General features: G+C 43.7%; 2 protein-coding genes across 2 annotated transcripts; one reads left to right on the forward strand and one right to left on the reverse strand.

The window, feature by feature from the left end:
• Window positions 1-308: 308 nt before the first annotated feature.
• Window positions 309-7466, forward strand: LOC144212234 (septin-4-like). The gene is made up of 12 exons (XM_077739936.1): window positions 309-397; window positions 727-1218; window positions 1348-1444; window positions 1512-1598; window positions 1694-1817; window positions 1898-2032; window positions 3637-3754; window positions 5102-5203; window positions 5261-5357; window positions 6806-6968; window positions 7040-7142; window positions 7209-7466. The coding sequence occupies exons 2-12, from the start codon at window positions 1123-1125 to the stop codon at window positions 7269-7271; spliced, it is 1185 nt and encodes a 394-aa protein (XP_077596062.1). The 5' UTR covers window positions 309-397; window positions 727-1122; the 3' UTR covers window positions 7272-7466.
• A 1-nt stretch (window position 7467) lies between these two features.
• On the reverse strand, window positions 7468-16446 carry LOC144212233 (max-binding protein MNT-like). The gene is made up of 6 exons (XM_077739935.1): window positions 16108-16446; window positions 13264-13639; window positions 11969-12010; window positions 11768-11879; window positions 10526-10718; window positions 7468-8948 (listed from the first exon to the last, which is right to left on the reverse strand). The coding sequence occupies exons 1-6, from the start codon at window positions 16211-16213 to the stop codon at window positions 8311-8313; spliced, it is 1467 nt and encodes a 488-aa protein (XP_077596061.1). The 5' UTR covers window positions 16214-16446; the 3' UTR covers window positions 7468-8310.
• Between the last annotated feature and the right edge of the window lie 1691 nt (window positions 16447-18137).

Raw genomic sequence — 18137 nt, forward strand, 5'->3', positions numbered from 1 at the left:
TATATATATATATATATATATATATATATATATATATATATATATATATATATATATATATATATATATATATATAAAAATCCAAACAGACCTCTGCTTTATGAACACAAAGACATCTCAGCAGAATTTTTAAAAAATGATTGAGAGACGTTATTTTGATCATTAAGAGTTCCTGCTAGCTTGCAAAACCTGATAATATACTGACTTTGTAATATTCTTGTTAATTCAGTCATTGTTTTTCCCTCTCTCGTGAACAAAAGTGACGTCAGTATCCAGGCGTCACACGCACACACACTTAATCCAGTTCAGTGCGTTTTATGCGTACAAGTGTTCTGTTTGTGTGCCCTCAGCATGGAGCACATGTCGTCACCTGTTCGCTTTCGCAGCAAAAATAAAGGTCTGTTTTCTTTTATTTTTCTCAAATTTTAGAAAAAAGTAAAATATTATATTACTATACCTTCTTGGATACTACTTGTAGACCTACTTATAGTATACCATAGGCTATATCTGAAATCTGTTTACACTGGAAGCATTTTTACATTCTGCTCAGCTTTAATGATCATTGTAACCCAATGTTGCACTAAAATACATTTCTTTTATAGCCTTATTATGTATCAAATCTTGTAGCCTGCTGTGTGTTAAATATGTATGTTTGGAAAATTTACTTTTATTCCACATCGTTTCATGTATTCTCGCTTGTTAAATTGTGTTGGTATGTGTGTGCAGCTGCAACTTTGTCAGAAAAGGAGGTAAGACAAAAACATTTGTGCACCAGTGCTAGTGTTTCTAGTGTGTGTGTGTGTGTGTGTGTGTGTGTGTGTGCTGTAATGTGTTAAATCTCCACCCGCCCCCATCCATTCTAGAGCATTAAAAGCAGGATTAAGTGGCCGCAAAGCTTTGTGGGTAATGGGAGGTGATAACTAAAAGGAGGCCAGATGACGCCTGTTGGGTTCTGCGAACCAGGTAACTCCATCTCTTTTCTTGCAGCTATCGACTCTTCGCGTGAAAGACGAGGACAGCATTCGATTCCCATTCGCCAGCAGATTCCTACCAAACGCCTCACACTCTCTTCCTCCGGCCCGCCCGTCATCACCCGAGCGTTCCTTTGCGCCCGCCGCGAGGATGCCCCTATGGCAGCGCTCACTGGACTCGCCACTTAGCCCTGCTTCTTGCCCTCGGAGCCCTTGGGGATCCTTTGACCCATATGACTCGCCTGAGGTCAGAACTCGAAACATTGTATCAATTAACTCATTAGCTGCTACTAAAGTCAATAGTAGTGGCGTAGTAGTCAAACAAATATATAGTTTATAAAATTTCTTTAAACCTCCATTTGCCTCTCTTATATAGGATCAGGACAAAGAATATGTGGGTTTTTCCAATTTGCCCAATCAAGTTCACCGAAAAACTGTCAAAAAAGGTTTCACCTTCACGTTGATGGTTGCGGGTCAGTCTGACTATTCACACCGGATTCAAATTCATAATCATCCTAACTAACAAAACATAATGCACAGGCGAAAGCGGCCTGGGCAAGTCGACGTTGATTAACAGCCTGTTCCTTACTGATCTTTACAAAGAGCGAAAGATACCCAATGCGGAAGGTAAACCACGAAAATCATCGACATTCAAATAATTCAACGGAATGTGTGAATGTCTTCAGCGAGATCACAATTATTAATGTTTTCGTGTGATGCAGAACGGATCAGCCAAACGGTCAACATGGTAAAGCACACCGTGAGCATCGAGGAGAAAGGAATCAAGCTGAGGCTGAGCATCATCGACACGCCTGGCTTCGGCGATGCTGTCAACAACATGCAAAGGTCTACTATGCCTGAGCGCACTCCTTCACAATAAGAGGTGTGGGTTCTTATTTTGTATATTTATGTATATGCATATACAGCTGGAAGCACCTGGAGGATTATGTGGAGCAGCAGTTTGATCAATTCTTCAGGGACGAGAGTGGCCTGAACCGCAGGAACATCCAAGACAACCGCGTCCACTGCTGCCTCTACTTCATCTCGCCTTATGGACACGGGTACAGATGAGTTATTGGCAGTGGCGGGCCGTGCATTTCACACCTACACCTTCAGTATTGCTACGTCTAAATCAATCCAACCCTCAAAAACTATTTTATGGCTATAGAACCTTTACTACTGCTACGACACATAAAAAGCATAAATAAAAACCTCATGAAATTGAAATATTATTTAGGAATATAGCCATATTTTACTCACCAATTTAGTTGTACACAAAATCCATCCTCTTTTCTTTCCTCAAGAAGATTTCCATTAACTCCATCGTAGAGATTATCCGTACATTTGCGTTCCATCAAAACGTTCTTTCCTATTGCCATCGAAGCCAATGATGAAAGTTGAGTCTGTTCTGTTTTATTTCTATTTTTATTTTACTTTTTATTAGATTTAGAGCTGAAAATGTCTGTTCCCGGCTGTGACAGGTTAACTAGCTTCAGAGTTGTCCGACCTTTCTTCATGATGCCTAGATTTTCTTGAAAGGTCCACCTTGAAAATAGCTTTGAGAGTAAATCTGCAACCAAATACATTTCTTCTTCTGTTTAGCCATTGTGGCTTGACAAAACCACTATTAAATCAACATGGCAATAGATTTGCTTGTGCAGCTCGCTACAGATACAGTTTGCGGCTGAGTGGAGGACCTGGGTTCAAATCCAGGTCGGTCCACCTGTGTGGAGTTTGCATGTGTGGGTTTTCTAAGGGAATTCCAGTTTCCTCCAACATTCCAAAGACATGCATGGTAGGCTGATTGGAAACTCTAAATTGCCCCTAGGTATGAATAGCCTGCCATTGGCTGGCCACCAATTCAGGGTGTCCCCTGCTTCTGGCCCGAAGTCAGCTGGGACACGCTCCACCTGCCCCCGTGACACTAATGAGGATAAACCAGTTCATAAAATGAGATGAGACAAATGTCAACTTACACTCGTTGTGACGTCACCGACAGCTAACGACAGCCAATGAAGACGAGGTGAAGAGGGTACTTCACTCTTATGCAGTATAAAATAAGACGTGAAGCCCAGCATACTTCATGCGAAAGGCAGACTAGGACACCCTAGACTGGTCACCAGTCAGTCAGTTAGTTAGTCAGGCACACAGAGAGACAAACAACCATCCACACTCACAATCATCCCGCAACCAGCTGGAATTGAGCCCATGCCTGCCCGATTCGAAGTCTGGCAATTGAACCTCAACACCAAAAGGCGGCTTATAAAACTTATCCTTCGTAAAATGCCCACTCGTGCATAGACGTCTGTAGGGATTTGTATCCCTTTGTTATCAGAACAATTGGTATTCACGATGCCAGAGTAGCTAAAGCTTGAGAAGGGGAGGAATAAAACACTTTTCGTGTTCGTTCTTTCACAGTTAGGAACATTTGCCTTCTTCCCACTTCAGATGCTATTTTGTTGTCATTATGTATAGAAACTTGAAGGGTGGTGGTTAACATCTCATCCACAAATGGAGCAAGTGTTCCAATAAGTGAGGAATAGCATATGAACATGTATCTTGCTTTTTAGGTCGTTATGTTTTAGTTGTTTACATGTCACCAGCCCTTATTAAAAAAAATATAGTCTCTTAAAAGTCATATCTTGTCGTATGTACGTGTGTACAGGCTGCGTCCTCTGGACGTGGAGTGCATGCGAGCATTGCACGATAAAGTCAACATCGTTCCTGTGTTGGCCAAAGCTGACTGTCTGACAAAGGACGAGTTGTGCAGGAAAAAAGTCAAGGTAGGCGATACCCCAAGCACACCCATCAACCTAAGACCACATGAATCTGTATGACTGGCTACAAAAATCTTGATATGGACTTCAGTATCCTTATGTGAATCAGCACCAACAAGAAACAACATTTAAATTCACTTGTGTGACGCACAAAATACACGTTTACATCAATAATGTAATTCCGAAATAATAGAATGTGCATAATAATATTTGAAAAAAACGATTATACATGATTAGGATTCTATTCTGAAACTGCCTTCCTTGCCAAGTACAAATGTTCTTCAGGTGGTTTAAAAAAAATCAACATTTCAAGTTCATTTTGCAGTAAGAGTCTCACCTGATGCTGCAACATTTATATTCCGATCACAAACCTTACAATGAGCATACTGACTATCCTTTGCTGGTTGTATTACACCAATGAATTGGGTAATACACTCCTGCAGAAATCTTCTGCAGCATTTAGACGGTTTTGCTCTCTTTTTGGGAGGGTCCATGCTTCTATATATTAACAACTATTCACTAGAACGTTGCGATTTATACCGTATTTTCACGACTATAAGGCGCACCGCATTATAAAGCGCACCCTCAATGAATGACATTTTTTCCATATATAAGGCGCACTGTATTATAAGGCGCACTATATTATAAGACGCACTGTATCATAAGTCGCACTGTATTATAAGGCGCACTGTCTATTTTGCAGAAAATTTAAGACTTTTAAGTGCGCCTTATAGTCGTGAAAATATGGTAATTGCTATTGACTTCCAGGTATGAAGCACTCACGACACAGTCATCTCTAGAGCCAGCCATTGTTGATGTTTTGGATTTTTTTTTGGTATAAAATCTTGCAGTGGGGGATGAGCTATATGATGGAAGATTTTGTAAACTAAGATGCCATCTGCATATTTAACAGTATTGTTTCAGTTCAGGCGTTTGTGTTTTTTTAATATCCGACAGTGGTGGTTTTTCGCTTGGTTTTCTGTTTTTTTTCACATATAAGGCACACTGGATTATAAGGCGCACTGACTATTTTGGAGAAAATTTAAGACTTTTAAGTGCGCTATATAGTGAAAATACGGTACTTGGCCGGTCCAAGATTGCCGTAATTGCACATACCGAAGTGAGTTTGTGGAAAATCAAGCGAAGTTAGGTAGATCTGGAAAAATACGGCAACAGTGATGAAAAAAAAATCATTACTGGCAAAAAATTGTGAATCCGAATTACTTTAGCTTTACGGCCGCAGTGTTTATTTTTTCTCACAAATCCATATGATTTAAGGAAAATCCTTACGGAATGACAGGTATACACAAGACAAAGAAAGTGTTTCCCTTTGTCATGTTTTCAATGTCGTAGATCCGTGAAGAGCTGCGTCGCTTCGGAATTAACATCTACCAGTTTTCGGACTGCGACTCGGATGAAGATGATGACTTCAAGAGGCGTGACCAGCTTCTCAAGGTAATCTTAGCTCACTGTCCAAAATACTGGTGAATGACCATTGTCCCATGTGCGCAGGACACAGTTCCGTTTGCAGTGGTCGGCAGCAACATCCTGGTGGAGAGCAAAGGCCGCAAGTTCAAGGGTCGCGTGTACCCCTGGGGTGTAGTCGAAGGTAGCGGTGTTCACTTAAGACTGACTATGTGGGTCATTCCGGAATTGCATGATGTAACCCGGAAGGAAGAATCGGCACAGACATAGGGAGAACATGAAACTCCACACAAGAAAACCAGAACCCACTGAGGATTGAATGCTCGACCTCAGAAATGGGAGGCTACGTGCTAAGTCGAACACCATGCTGTCCAGGATGTGCCTTGTAGTGTTTTATGTTGATCTCAGTGTGCTCAATACGTCGATCGCGAGCTATCAGTCAATCACTAAGGCATTATTGGTGGAGCCCAGATCAAGTCCAAGCACGATTACTACCTGCCAATATACAATTGGGGTCGTGCTGCATCAGGCATACCTAACTGCTGAGCTTTGTCAGGGGGCCAGAAAAAATGGTCAATTGCGCAAAATTAGCTCCTTGTAAAGTAGGTATGTGAGCAAAAAAAAATTGTGCACCCCTGCTCTATAGCAGTGTATCCCAACCTTTTTTGAGCCGAGGCACACTTTTTGCATTGAAAAAAATCTCAAGGGACACCACCATCTGAAAATCTTTGTCGCCTATATTTATAATAGTTATTCTCATCGAAGTTTTATCAGCAGAAATCGCATCCAAAATTATTCCAAAATCTAATTTTTCACAATGACCTAATGTCACGGAAATTTGGCCTGTGGACCCTGAACGACTTCCGGTTTGAGTGATGCAAATAACCAAGTAAAGTTATTGATCGCATCATTTTATGATTTTTCTCCAAATATTACTTAAATCTCCTAATATTACACAAAAAATGTTGTGCTCACACAGACTTCACGCCGGCAAAAGTTGATGCCCTAGAAACCAGACAACTTCCATTTCGACTAAGAAAAAGAGCAAAAAATTACTGTTTGACAACTTGAATCAAATAATAGTATAATCTACAATTTAACGTCCATCATATTTAGATTTGAACTTTGTAATAGTTCCATTTTAATCTCCTTATATTCATATAATTTTTTCTCTCTCAATATCACATTGTATGACTTCTTGCAATTTCCCACGGCACACCTGACCATTGCTCACGGCACACCAGTGTGCCGCGGCACAGTGGTTGGGAAACACTGCTCTATAGAATACCATGATGCCAGATGTTGAACATGCCTTGGGTATCTTGCTTGGTATGTTTTATTTCTCGGCACGTCATCTAAACAAAATTTTATGATTACAGTATAGACTACTACATTGTACCTAGACGGAATAAACAAGTCTCTGGTTTTCCCATCTCGGGCAAGTCATTTTCCTTAGAAAATGCTAAATTAATTGTTTTGTATGATTGTCGAGAATTTTTTTGCTAGGTGAAACGTCCTCAATTTTGAATTGACCCACTTGTAGACTTATTTCCATTTTGAAGAAATTGTACCATGTTGGTGCTTTTAAGTGAACTCAAGACTTTGATATCCATCTTCTTTTCCTGCTTTCAGTCGAGAGTCCGGCACATTCAGACTTTCTGCTTCTGCGGGATATGCTAGTGAGGACGCATATGCAGGACCTTAAGGATGTGACCCGTGAGAGCCACTATGAGAACTACAGAGCTCATTGCATCCAGAGCATGACTCGCATGGTGGTCCGAGAGCGCGAACGGAGGCACGTGTCGGCGAGCGTCTGCGGATGGCTATCGGTCGTCGCTCCTCACTGTCATCCTGTTTCTTCAGCAGTTTGCGTGAGAAGTCCCGCGAAGGAAGCGATGTGGACGTCCCGCTGCCACTCGCTGCATTTGACGTGGAGAAGGAAAGGCTCATTTTTGAGAAAGACCAGGAGGTGCGCCGAATTGAGTCCATAATGTGCCTTGTAGTGGTTTTTACTGATTTGTGTCATTGTGTGCAGCTGAGAAGGATGCAAGAGCTTCTGGAGAGGATTCAGGAACAGATGCATAGCAGCCGCATATGAAGACGAGACGACCATTTTGTGATCTTCACCTCAAGATGATACTTCTCAGCATCATCTGTGTAGTTTTTTGTGGCCTACTTTTTCTTTCTACTGCTATCTAGTGGCTGTCATAGTCTATCACACCGTCTCCTGTTTTGTATATTATATACTGAAAAAAAAGCAAATACATTTTGGACATCAGACCCCAACAAACAAGGATTGTTGTAAATGTAATAATATTTATTAAGAATTTTCAGATTAAGGTCATCATGTTGAGGGCCCGCAGTGCTCAGGCCTTATAACTTAACTTTCACCATAGGGAAAAACAGCTGCGTTGGATTAATATATAATATCAATATTATATACTGTGAGGGCAAACATCCCAACCCCCCATTTTGTCTACATGGTCCCACAAACATGCACCACAACTAAAAAGTAGAAGTCAGACGCTCCACGTGCATCACATTCAGGTTAACAAACAAGATTACACAACCAAATATGGAATCAGAAGAATATTAGACGAGAGTACATCAGCAAGAAAAAGTTGTTTCCTTAAATGTTCCAACAAAAAAAAAGAAATCTAAACTTCTTTCATTGCTTATCATTCACTCAGTGTGCTTGTTATCACAGTGATCGAAAGGTTAAACCATTGACCCCCATTGACGACGATGGTCAGAGTCAATGGCGTTGTACAAGTTCAGTGGTCGCATTCACACATTTGCCCTGTTCACGACCCTCCAAAAAAGTCAAGTTTCAGTTTTCATTGTTGGTAACCCCCAAAAGTATTTCCGATCGCCACAAGATCGCAGAGAATCAGCATTTGAAGAATCTGAACTCATGCTAACCTATTTCCTCGGCACTGAGATAGCACCAAAGCAACATTTGATCCTTTGGCCTGAGGATAATATGAGGACGCTGCTTTTCTGAAAAAGTAACTTAACGTCAATGATCCAGCTTGTTTGTATTGGGTTGGTGGGCTACCTTCTGAAGTCCTTCTTGCCGGTGGACACGAATAAGTTAACAATAACATCACAACCGTAGCAACGCGCCAACAGCGCGTTCAGGCCAGTTTGAGTGTGCCAACGGGGAAAGTGGGCACTGTTACCATGGTGACGGACGCCTGGCCCACAATTTGGGGACGAGGTGCCAGCACGGCGGCAGGTTTCACCAGAGCCGCCGCCTGCTGGCCAGCTGTGGTGGCCACGTTGGCACCTGCCTGGGGGGCGGCCTGCACGTGGTGGGCAAAGGTGTGGGCGATGACGGCGGGCGGGGTGCCCGGTACCGCCTGTGGGTACAAGGCAGGCAGGCGCGCCGGGAGCGGGGCTGCAAGGCGGGCCACCGGGTGCACCGCGATTCGACTGATGGCCCGGGCTGGACCGGGCGAGGGAGCTATGTGCGGGAGGTGCTTGTGGTTGGCCGGTAGGGCGGGGCCCGGCGAGGGGGCGATGTGCGGGAGGTGCTTGTGATTGGCAGGGAGGGCGTGACTGATGGCCCGGATGACAGACGGGTGGGACGCAGGGGGCCGGGGGGCGGTGGCGCGGGCGATGACACCGGTCGTCGGCAGGGCAGACGGCGGTGGGGCGGGCGGGGTCACTTGCCATACCGGAAGTCGTGTAATCGGGGTTGCCTGTGGGGGCAGGAGGGGTGTGGGAATGCTGGAGGGCTCCTCGTCGGCGTCCTCCAAATTGTCTTCGCCTTCTGCGGAGAGCAACATTGCTGTCAGAAGTGTTTATCCATGTAAAACTGACATTGTAAGGCAGAATGACTCAGCAGCAAGATTTTGACGAGTCACCAAATCAAATTTGCTAACTAAGAGTAACGATTAACAAAGATCAGCAGTGATAATTCAATGAGTACATCCAAATTTGATGATTAATCTGGTTTGAGGTCAGAAAATGTCATGAATCAGCGAGAATATCAAGTCAAATCATCACAATTCAAGATGGCTCAGCAAATGTCATGACTGACGAGTCACCAAGAAATGATTTACCGTCAAGTTAATGTCATGATGAGTCAGCAAGAATGTATTGAACCATTTAAAAGGATGACTCAGCAAATATTGACACTTGTTGGCTCATGAATTTGAATGACCAGCTGTAGCTCGTCAAAGTCAATCAGCAAACACTAATCCTTCATTTATCGCAGATAATGTAGACCAGACATGGCCGCGATAATAAAAAAAAAAAAACGCAAAGTGGGACCACCCTTATTATTACTATACATACTAAACTACATGATTTCACGCCTAACCGAAAATACAAGTACACAAGTCCTATAGTCAAGGAGTGTATTTATTAAATCACAGTTACAGGCATATGAAGACTATTGTATAAATAAATATAATCTATAAATGTAAATGTAAATACTGTATTCACAGTGAAAGTAGTTCCTCCCCACTTGATTTAAATAAAGTAAAACGGTATATTGGAGCTTTTGTCCATGTCCTCTGTCATATTCGACAGGCATTTTTCTTACAAATAATGCTGTTGTTTTTGTCATGACAATCAAGACAATTGGCAAATTCAGTCTCCTTCTGAGTGGCCCCAAGCAGTGCAGACGTCCTCTCATCATGCCAGCATCATAATACCGGTTCATTTTTAAAATCCTTGGAGTCGGGGTGTCTTCGTCCATATGAGAATTTACAGTTTTGCACCTCGGGAGATGCAAGCTTCGGGCAGTGAACAACGGCACATATGCACCAGTGGCCAAGGAAATGGGCAGCGCTTTGGGAAGAAGAACGGTCGCTGCAATGTGCAACACAGCAGGCTGGGCAGAGAGACCAGCTGCTACAACCCGCACCTCTTCACCTCACGATAATTTATTAGAATTTATTTGCAGCAAACAGATTGCCACAACACGCACAGGGAAAAAGAGCTAACTTCCTGTGTATTACCAGGCGTAATGGGGGTGCTACTCCTTTGGCATATCAGAGAACGTCAATATTTAGAGCGCATTTTCAATGCCGACTCAAAAATAATGGCAAAATTCACTCGCAAAAGAGAGGAAATGGCAAGACGAATGCATCTAGGTACTGTATTATATGATATTTGGCACGCCCACTTTCTCTCTAATGTAGATTCCTTCTGCGACACTAAGAGATGAAGCACTGCTCTGTTACGCCATTTTACATCCGGCTGCGAGTTTCAGAGTAGATTTAGACATTTTTAATACTTTATTTATATGTATATATGAAAATAATCTGCGATGTAGTGAAACTGCAAAAATTGAAGTCGCGGAATAAAGATCACAGTACTTGGCACCAGTCTGGGGCATACCTGAGGCGGTAGAGGTGGACGCCTGGTCGTCTTCGGGCCGTACGGTCTGTCGGATGACACGCTCGATTTCCAGTGCATCCATGCGCTGACTCAGCTCTTTTTTGAGTTCGGCTAAACGCTGCTGCGTGGCTATCTTCTCACGGGCCAGGCGCTCCATTTCATGCTCGTACTCCTTCTCCTTGCGCTTCAGCGTCTGCGTCACACCAGGGGAAGGAGAAATCATGCACACGAGCTAATTTTTGCACGTCCGTCAACTTTCAGCTTCCAGAACGGCCGCCTTGTTCACATGGCATTGTCATTTGCAAATGACAATTACTGTGTAACAGGGTGGGGTATTGACCAATCGTCATCGTATTTCTGAAATATGAATCGAAAGGATCGTCTGCTGGATTACACATTCCTAAAGGGTGTTGCCTGCGATAAACGACAAAACGCAAAGGGTCCCCCTATTTAAAAAAAATAATGATATCTTTTTTACTTCAGTGCTGAGTTCTAGTAGCAAGCGTAGGACCCGAGTCGCTTCCGCTTGCCAGTTTCAGCGTGGAGTTTAACATTTTTACGAACTTCCAAAAAATAAAGGTAACATAGTAAGCATAATCGACCGGAGGCGGTCAATCGGGTTTTTTATTTTATTTTTGTGACTATTTTCATCGTATGCTTTTTTTTGTGTGGGAAAATCACGTAGAATCACATAGACAAATATTTTTGTAACTATTTTATGTAAATCTGCAATACTAAAAATATATTTTTGTATTCCCGTGATTCAGTAAGATTCCAAATTGCAAATTCCTAAAAAGAACCATAAACCACTAAAAATGAACCAATTGAAAAAACCATTCATGAATTTTATGACGCAGACGGGGCGCAGACACTTACAGAATCCTAGCAATGTAAGAGTTCTGTTGATCGTCAATGCGATACCGTAGTGACGCAGCAGGGGGTTCGGAAAATCTCGCGACATTCGTCATCTAGTGACCAGCCAATCATGAATTTTACGACGTGCAGACGGGGCGCAGACACTTACAGAATTCTGCCTATCAACGACCTCCGGTCGAATAAATGTAATTAACAAAAAAAAATATTTCTGCCAGAAAATAAGCACGATGCAGTGAAGGCACGATAGTTGAAGCCGAGATATTTGAGGGATTACTGTATTGTCCTTTTCAAACAATCAATATATTGAAGTCACTTTTGTGACCAATCTTTCAGTGGCAGTGTCGCTAACAACCTTCTAATCCTTACCTGAATGTAACGCAGAGCGCTGCGCAGGACGCTGAGGTTGGACGTCTTTTTGTCATCCACGTTAGGGACATTCTTCTTAAGCTTCTCGAAACATTCCTTCAGATGAGCGCGTCTGACAAAAACAAAAAGGCAAGCAATAAGGAAAACAAAACATTAAAAGGATGATCCTTTTGAGTTAGGAGCATGTCAAAAGTAACACACCGATTCTGCTCCAGCTTGTTGTGGACTTCCCTTGTTCCTGCCCTGAAAGACAGCAGGATAAATAAAGCGTTGCTTTGAAATAGGAATGCTTTGACTTACACTATTTAAAAATGCTACATGTCCCATTTTTGTTGTTGCGATACAAATTTCGGTTTCAGTAAATCTGATGCAAGTTTTTAAGATATCTGCCATTGCTTGCTAAAATTGGGAGTTATTGTCACATAGATAGCAAAATAAATACAAATGTTGCACACCAAAAAAAATAGATGATTTTTTTTAATCATAGATCTAAAAAATGTGTTAATTGCATACTTATATTATGATGCAACACGATCATTTATATTAAGTTAGATGTGCCAATGGCAACAAGACAACTAAACGGCGCAACCTCACTATAGTCGATAAAGGCATATATTTGTTACTGTTTACTTTTGATATAATCGTGTAATAAAAGCAAAATGTGCGGCTTTAGAGGTAAACGTGGGAGAAAGGGATTTCTATTTTTTTACTCTGCAACTCTGCTCCCTAAATGGTAAAGAGTTGAAATATTTCAATTTCATCTGTTCACCCGCATATGCATGACAAACCGACTGCAGTTGCAAGCAAAAAATGACCAACTTAAAATTGCTTAAATAGGACATTACAGGATTTAATTATTTAATTTATTTTCAATACAATTTATCCCGCAAAGATGAAAAATTCTAAACATCCTAAATTATGGAATGAATATCACAGGTTCATTGGATTCAGCTTATTATTTAACTTTTTTAAATGTTAAACAAAAATAAGAATAATGGTCCTGAGAATGTTAATTGTAGTTACATCATAGCTCAAATATAACAAATTAACCATTTTGCTTTTTGGAAATTAAAAAAATTATAAATAATTTTGGGTCAACATAACTCCATCAGTGAAGGAGCTGTTGGCGCATCGGCCTCACAGTTCTGATATTCAGGGTTCAATTCCCGGTGGGTTCTTGTGTGGAGTTTGCATGTTCTCTGCATGGGTTTTCTCCGGGTGCTCCGGTTTTGTCCCACAACCCCAAAGCATGCAGGTTAGGCTGGTTGAACACTCTAAACTTGTCCCTAATTGTGAGTGTGAATTGTTGTTCTTTCTCCAAAGGATTCTTTGATATCAACACTTTTGCTTTTGTCAACTGCCAATGACAGCGACAGACGTCCAAAGTATTTTAACGGGGAAGGCGTACTTGTTCATGAATCATTTTCGCCAGTTCAAATGGATTGGACGGCTATCATTGTCAATGGCAGCCAAAGAGTTAAGTGTGAAATACTGACCCTCCGGGTCTTCTCTTGTTGTTGGCGCCGCCTCTGGCATCATCAGGCGTCATCCCGTTGGTCCGGAGATGGGCCGTTGGGTCGGCCGGAGTGTGAACCAGCCCGTTTCCACAGGCGGGTGGCGGGTACTGAAGATCAACCTGAGGCAGCGAGCGGTCGATAGCGTCCCCTTTGACTTGCGGGGTGCATTGTGGCTGTGGCGGGGAACGAGAAGCGCAGGGGGTGGGAGACGGCGTCGCCGGGGTGACTGGCGCCATCGGAATGAGGGCGATGGGCACTTGAAGGGGAGGGAGGGGGGTGCAATTGGCTCCTATCGGCTGCAGTGAGGTCGGCTCCGCCTTGTTGATAAACGTCTTCACCTTGCATGGCTCCTCCTCTATATAGCGGTGGATTAAATTGGGACAAGTTTCAATTAATCCACACTATATGAATTAAGAGCGGGGTGTGGAGGGGGAGGGGGATCGAGATTGACTTGTCCGAAAAACTATGGAATACCAGACGCTCCAAAAATGAATATAAATAGAAATTAACATAGTTAAATGAACTGGTTTAGAGTTTGATGGGAGAATGAGATATGCTATGCGCGCAAAAAGTATGCAAAAGTTCAAGGAATAAAAACCGAAATAAAGATTGTATTCAATTAAAACAGAAAAGAAAAGTTGAAAAAAATTAATGGAAAGATAAAAATTAGGGCTGGCCAGGCGGGTAACTGATTAGCGCGTCAGGCTCAAAATTATGGGATCCTAGGTTCGATCCGAGGGCGGTCCTACTTTGTGGAGTTTGCTTGTTCTCTTGGCTTGTGTGGGTTTTCTCTGGGTATTCCAGTTTCCTCCCACATTCCAAAAATAGAACATGCATGATAGGCTGATTGAACACATTAAATTGCCCTTAGGCATGCGTGAATGGTTGTCCTTTTTCTCATGCCCAGCAATTGGCTGACCTACACTTCATGGTCTGTCCTGCCTGCGACCAAAAGTCAGCTGGGATAGGTTCCAGCACCCTCTGCGACCTATGTGAGGATAAGCAGTTCAGAAAATGAAAATAAAAATTACATAAATATTAAATCGATCAGCCACCATAAAATTGACAGCTACAATTTTAAATACACATCGGAAAAATATCTCATTTTAAATAAATTTAAAAAATTAATGGTTTGAAAAGCTGATGCTAATTTACAAAATAAGATCACTATGTATTAAATTATCATGATTTGAAAGGCGACACGGTGGAAGAGTGGTTTGTATGTGTATGGGAGACAGATTGCTCGCCTCCTTGTGCCCTGTGATTGGTTGGGAACCGATTCAAGGTGTCCCCATCCACTGCCTATAGTTATCTCGGATAGGGTCCAGCACCCCCACGACCCTTGCGAGGATAAACGGCTTGCAAGATGAACGACTATTTACTTGATTGCAACCAGCCTACTGTCCTTAAATATAAGGGTAGGAAGCAACGTGATGGCATAATCAGGAAACCAACACACACTTATGTCATGCTCATGTATGTCTATGTTGTCATGGTAACAGCTAAAATGTCGAACATCCTCAGCGTCGTGATTTCTTAGACATATTTAGCAGCCGAGAGTCAGCATCTATCTCACAATTTAAACAGTTGTGTTTTTATTTTTACTTAATTACAATTCTAGTTACAACCGGTTCAGAGGGTTGGCTGCTCATTGTCGTCATGCCAGCAAATGAAATTTTGAAAGAGGCTCGTCAGCGTCAAAATTATTTTTGGTGGACAGCGCTGTTTTAGTTTTTTACTTTTCTTCTGCCAGCTTGGCCCTTTTTGCCTGGTTTCCACCTTCACTTTTAGCCAGAGTTTGTAAAAGGAACCTATCTAGGGTTGTTTGCTTTTGTCTCCCCTTCAAAATATCACGAAAAAGACGCACACAAATGTCCTCACATTAGCATAACGCACGACCACTTGCCAACTTGTCCTGGTGCACCTCTCGTATTGGCGAGCCAGCATACACGACTTATGCTTTTTTTAATCATTTAGTGCTTAATACTGATTATCATCATACTCTATTTCTTTGCATTATCCTTCACCGCACCTTCTTGCTTTTGACCCATTGTTTTTCCCTTAATTTTTAGCGGCCATTAAGTTACATTTTTATGGCAGGAAATGAACGGCTCCGGCCCACAAGAAATCAAAGTGGCTCGCGAGCCAAACCAAGTTTGACACCGCTGGTTTACAGTTTACACAAACCAGATTGCAACGCGCACGCGCAAAGGCACTTATGTAAGAGTGTGCGCTATAGATCGGCATGGGGGAGGGGTGTGGGCAGGGTAACTGGCCACTCCCCCTTCAAGTGTGTGCGCTGTCTAGCTGAAGACACGTGGTGGAAGAAATATGCGGGGGTCGGGGGGGGGGGGGTGTCTTTGTGCCACGTCATCAGAAGGAGGCGTCACGTACCCCCTCCGCATTCCTTGCTTCCACGCTAATACGCGTGCTCGTGAACAACAAACAAGAGGAGTGGCCGTGAGGGAGCCCCCCGCGCACGCGCCTGTGTCATACTGTTATGTAAAGTGTGTGTGCGTGCTCGCCACCGCCCTCTTAAAGTGGGACGAGTGGATCTCGCGCGCGTGTGCGTGCGTGCGTGCGACACACTTCTACCACACATGCCACCGCTGACGTCACAAAAACGGAAAAAAGGTCTAATAAAAATTTGAGGTGGGAATAAAAACGGACGGGAAATCCTTGCTGGTGACGTGCGGTTGATAAAAAAAGAAGAGAAGCGACCACTGGGCAGGAAGTGGACATTCCAAGAAAAAGCCAAATCGCACAAGTAAAGAGGGGGAGAAGAAGTGGGTCGACTCTGCGTGCTCGTCGTCGGGTTCTTACCGCATAAGAGGCGCCGAGAGTCGGCTTGAACGGGCTCGGCGTGCCGGTCTCGCTCGGCTTGCCATTCCAGGAAGCGGGCGGCCTCCAGCAGCGTGTCGATGCTCATCGCGAAGACAGAAAAGGAGCAACGATTGCGACCAGGACAAACGAGAGGAAAGGGGGGGCGCTCGGGATGGGTACAGCGCGGGGAGGTGTCTGGTCCTCTGGGGCGCGCGCAAGGTCCGCTCGCCTCCGCGTCCCCGTGGGCTTCTCGCGGGCCGGACCGGACCGAGCCGGGGGTGGTCGGCGTCAAAGTGCGGGAGCAACAAGATGGCGACGCGGCTGGCTCGTCCGACACACAACAAGCTTTTTTTTGCGTCGAACTCAGGCCACGCCTACATACACGTCAGCCACGCCCTTTACTACGGCTCCGGTAAAACGCGGACGACGCCACGTACCCTATTTACGTCGAGTCGGGCCACTTTTATCCCTCCCATGGGTACCACTCAAACTCCTTTGCGTCGTTCATATTGACTGTAGGCGTTGAAAGGCGGCGTGGCCAATATGACGTTACCGAGCGCTCGCCTAGTTTGTGACGGCACGTTCCCTTCCATTAAAGATGGATTCCATGTTTTGCAAAATGCCGCACAGCGCGAGCGCGTGAGGCCGCCTATTGGCTGCCTCAGCGGCAGCTGGCCAATCCACGTTGAGAACAACAAGCGTGGTGCTGGGCCACATGGGCGCCCCCCTAACATAGAGCGTATATACGTGTGCGTGTGTGCGTGCGCGTGTGTGCGTGCGCATGTGTGTGTGCGCGTTTGTGCGTGTGATTGTGTGCGCGTGTATGTCATTGTGTGTGCGTGTGATCGCGTGTAAGTGACTGTGTGTGCGTGTGTGTGTGTGTGTGTGGGGGGGGGGGGGGACGCTGGCGATAGGGGGCTTTGCATGGCTAGCGCGTGACTTGCAAACCACGCCTCCTTATCACGAGGGCCTGTCAGTCAAAACGCAGAGAGGGCGGGGACTGTTACAATGACGTTTGCTCTTGAAAACAAATCTGAGCGTTTAAAAAAAAACACAATTCGCAAAACTTTGTGCCTACTTTTTATAATTTTCTCTTTCGATAAAGCCCATAAAGAGCGTGGCCTGAATGTGTGCGGATGCACGAGGAAGAAAAGCACATGACAAGCACGTGAGCTGAGAGGGGGTGGATCCATGGGCGGGGCTAGTCTGGCTCAGCTGATGACCCACTTCCAGTGTAGTGTTGCTGCATCACTCGTGGACGCAGGAAAGAATATCGATTTGAACCAGAACTGATATTTGTTGCTTTCACCTCTTTGACTGCCATTGACGGTGAAAGACGTCTACACCGAGTCTTAAAATTATGGCTGACGTTCAGTTTTTATTGGTAGACAAGTAATGAATTTATGATCTGCACAAGAAGCTTGAGTAGCCTACATTCTACTGCAATTCTAGGCTTCAAAACTAGAGCCCCTTCAACATTGCCTTCTTTGCAGTACATTTTCTTTGATCTGCAGTTTCAGTGGTGTCAATTGAATGTTATAATAGTCTCTCTCTCACTATATATTTGCAATTTCGCTCAAATTAGATTTTTTTTGCCCATAACTCATTCACTGGCATTGATAGTTATAGACATTCATTTTAAGTAGGTCAGTTGGTTTTTCAGTGATTTCAAAGGGGATAGATGACTTGGATTTTGGGAGGGCTTGGCCCAAGGAAAAAAGTCACATCTTCAGTGTGTCTTGGTTTTTATCATATATTTTGGATATAAAACTTTCCATAGCATCCTCTACTTTCTCAGAGCTCGTAGCGGGAGTGGCCTCTCTGCAGCGGTTGCCTCAGCGACAGTTGCCAGGATACCGGCGAGTCCCAAGCGGGTAGAAAATAGGCCGGGGAAGCCTCCATTATTGATGAGGCCCCACCACATATAAATGCCATTTTTAAAAGGAAAATTGGACTCAAAATCTTCTCATATTGAATATTTCCGGGTGGAATATCACACCAACTTTTGAAGAGCAATTATGGGCTGTACG

The sequence above is a fragment of the Stigmatopora nigra genome, chromosome 19 (assembly GCF_051989575.1).
Source record: "Stigmatopora nigra isolate UIUO_SnigA chromosome 19, RoL_Snig_1.1, whole genome shotgun sequence".
Classification (NCBI taxonomy): domain Eukaryota; kingdom Metazoa; phylum Chordata; class Actinopteri; order Syngnathiformes; family Syngnathidae; genus Stigmatopora; species Stigmatopora nigra.

Bases quoted from the DNA above. Each gene is read 5' to 3' on its own strand.
- LOC144212233 (XM_077739935.1), bottom strand. From the start codon at position 16,213: ATGAGCATCGACACGCTGCTGGAGGCCGCCCGCTTCCTGGAATGGCAA. The intron at 11,880-11,968 runs GTGTGTTACTTT...TGTTTTTGTCAG, and splicing joins AACAAGCTGGAGCAGAATCG to ACGCGCTCATCTGAAGGAAT. The intron at 8,949-10,525 runs GTATGCCCCAGA...TGCTCTCCGCAG, and splicing joins GTCCACCTCTACCGCCTCAG to AAGGCGAAGACAATTTGGAG.
- LOC144212234 (XM_077739936.1), top strand. From the start codon at position 1,123: ATGCCCCTATGGCAGCGCTCACTGGACTCGCCACTTAGCCCTGCTTCT. The intron at 1,219-1,347 runs GTCAGAACTCGA...TCTCTTATATAG, and splicing joins ACCCATATGACTCGCCTGAG to GATCAGGACAAAGAATATGT. The intron at 2,033-3,636 runs GTACAGATGAGT...ACGTGTGTACAG, and splicing joins ATCTCGCCTTATGGACACGG to GCTGCGTCCTCTGGACGTGG.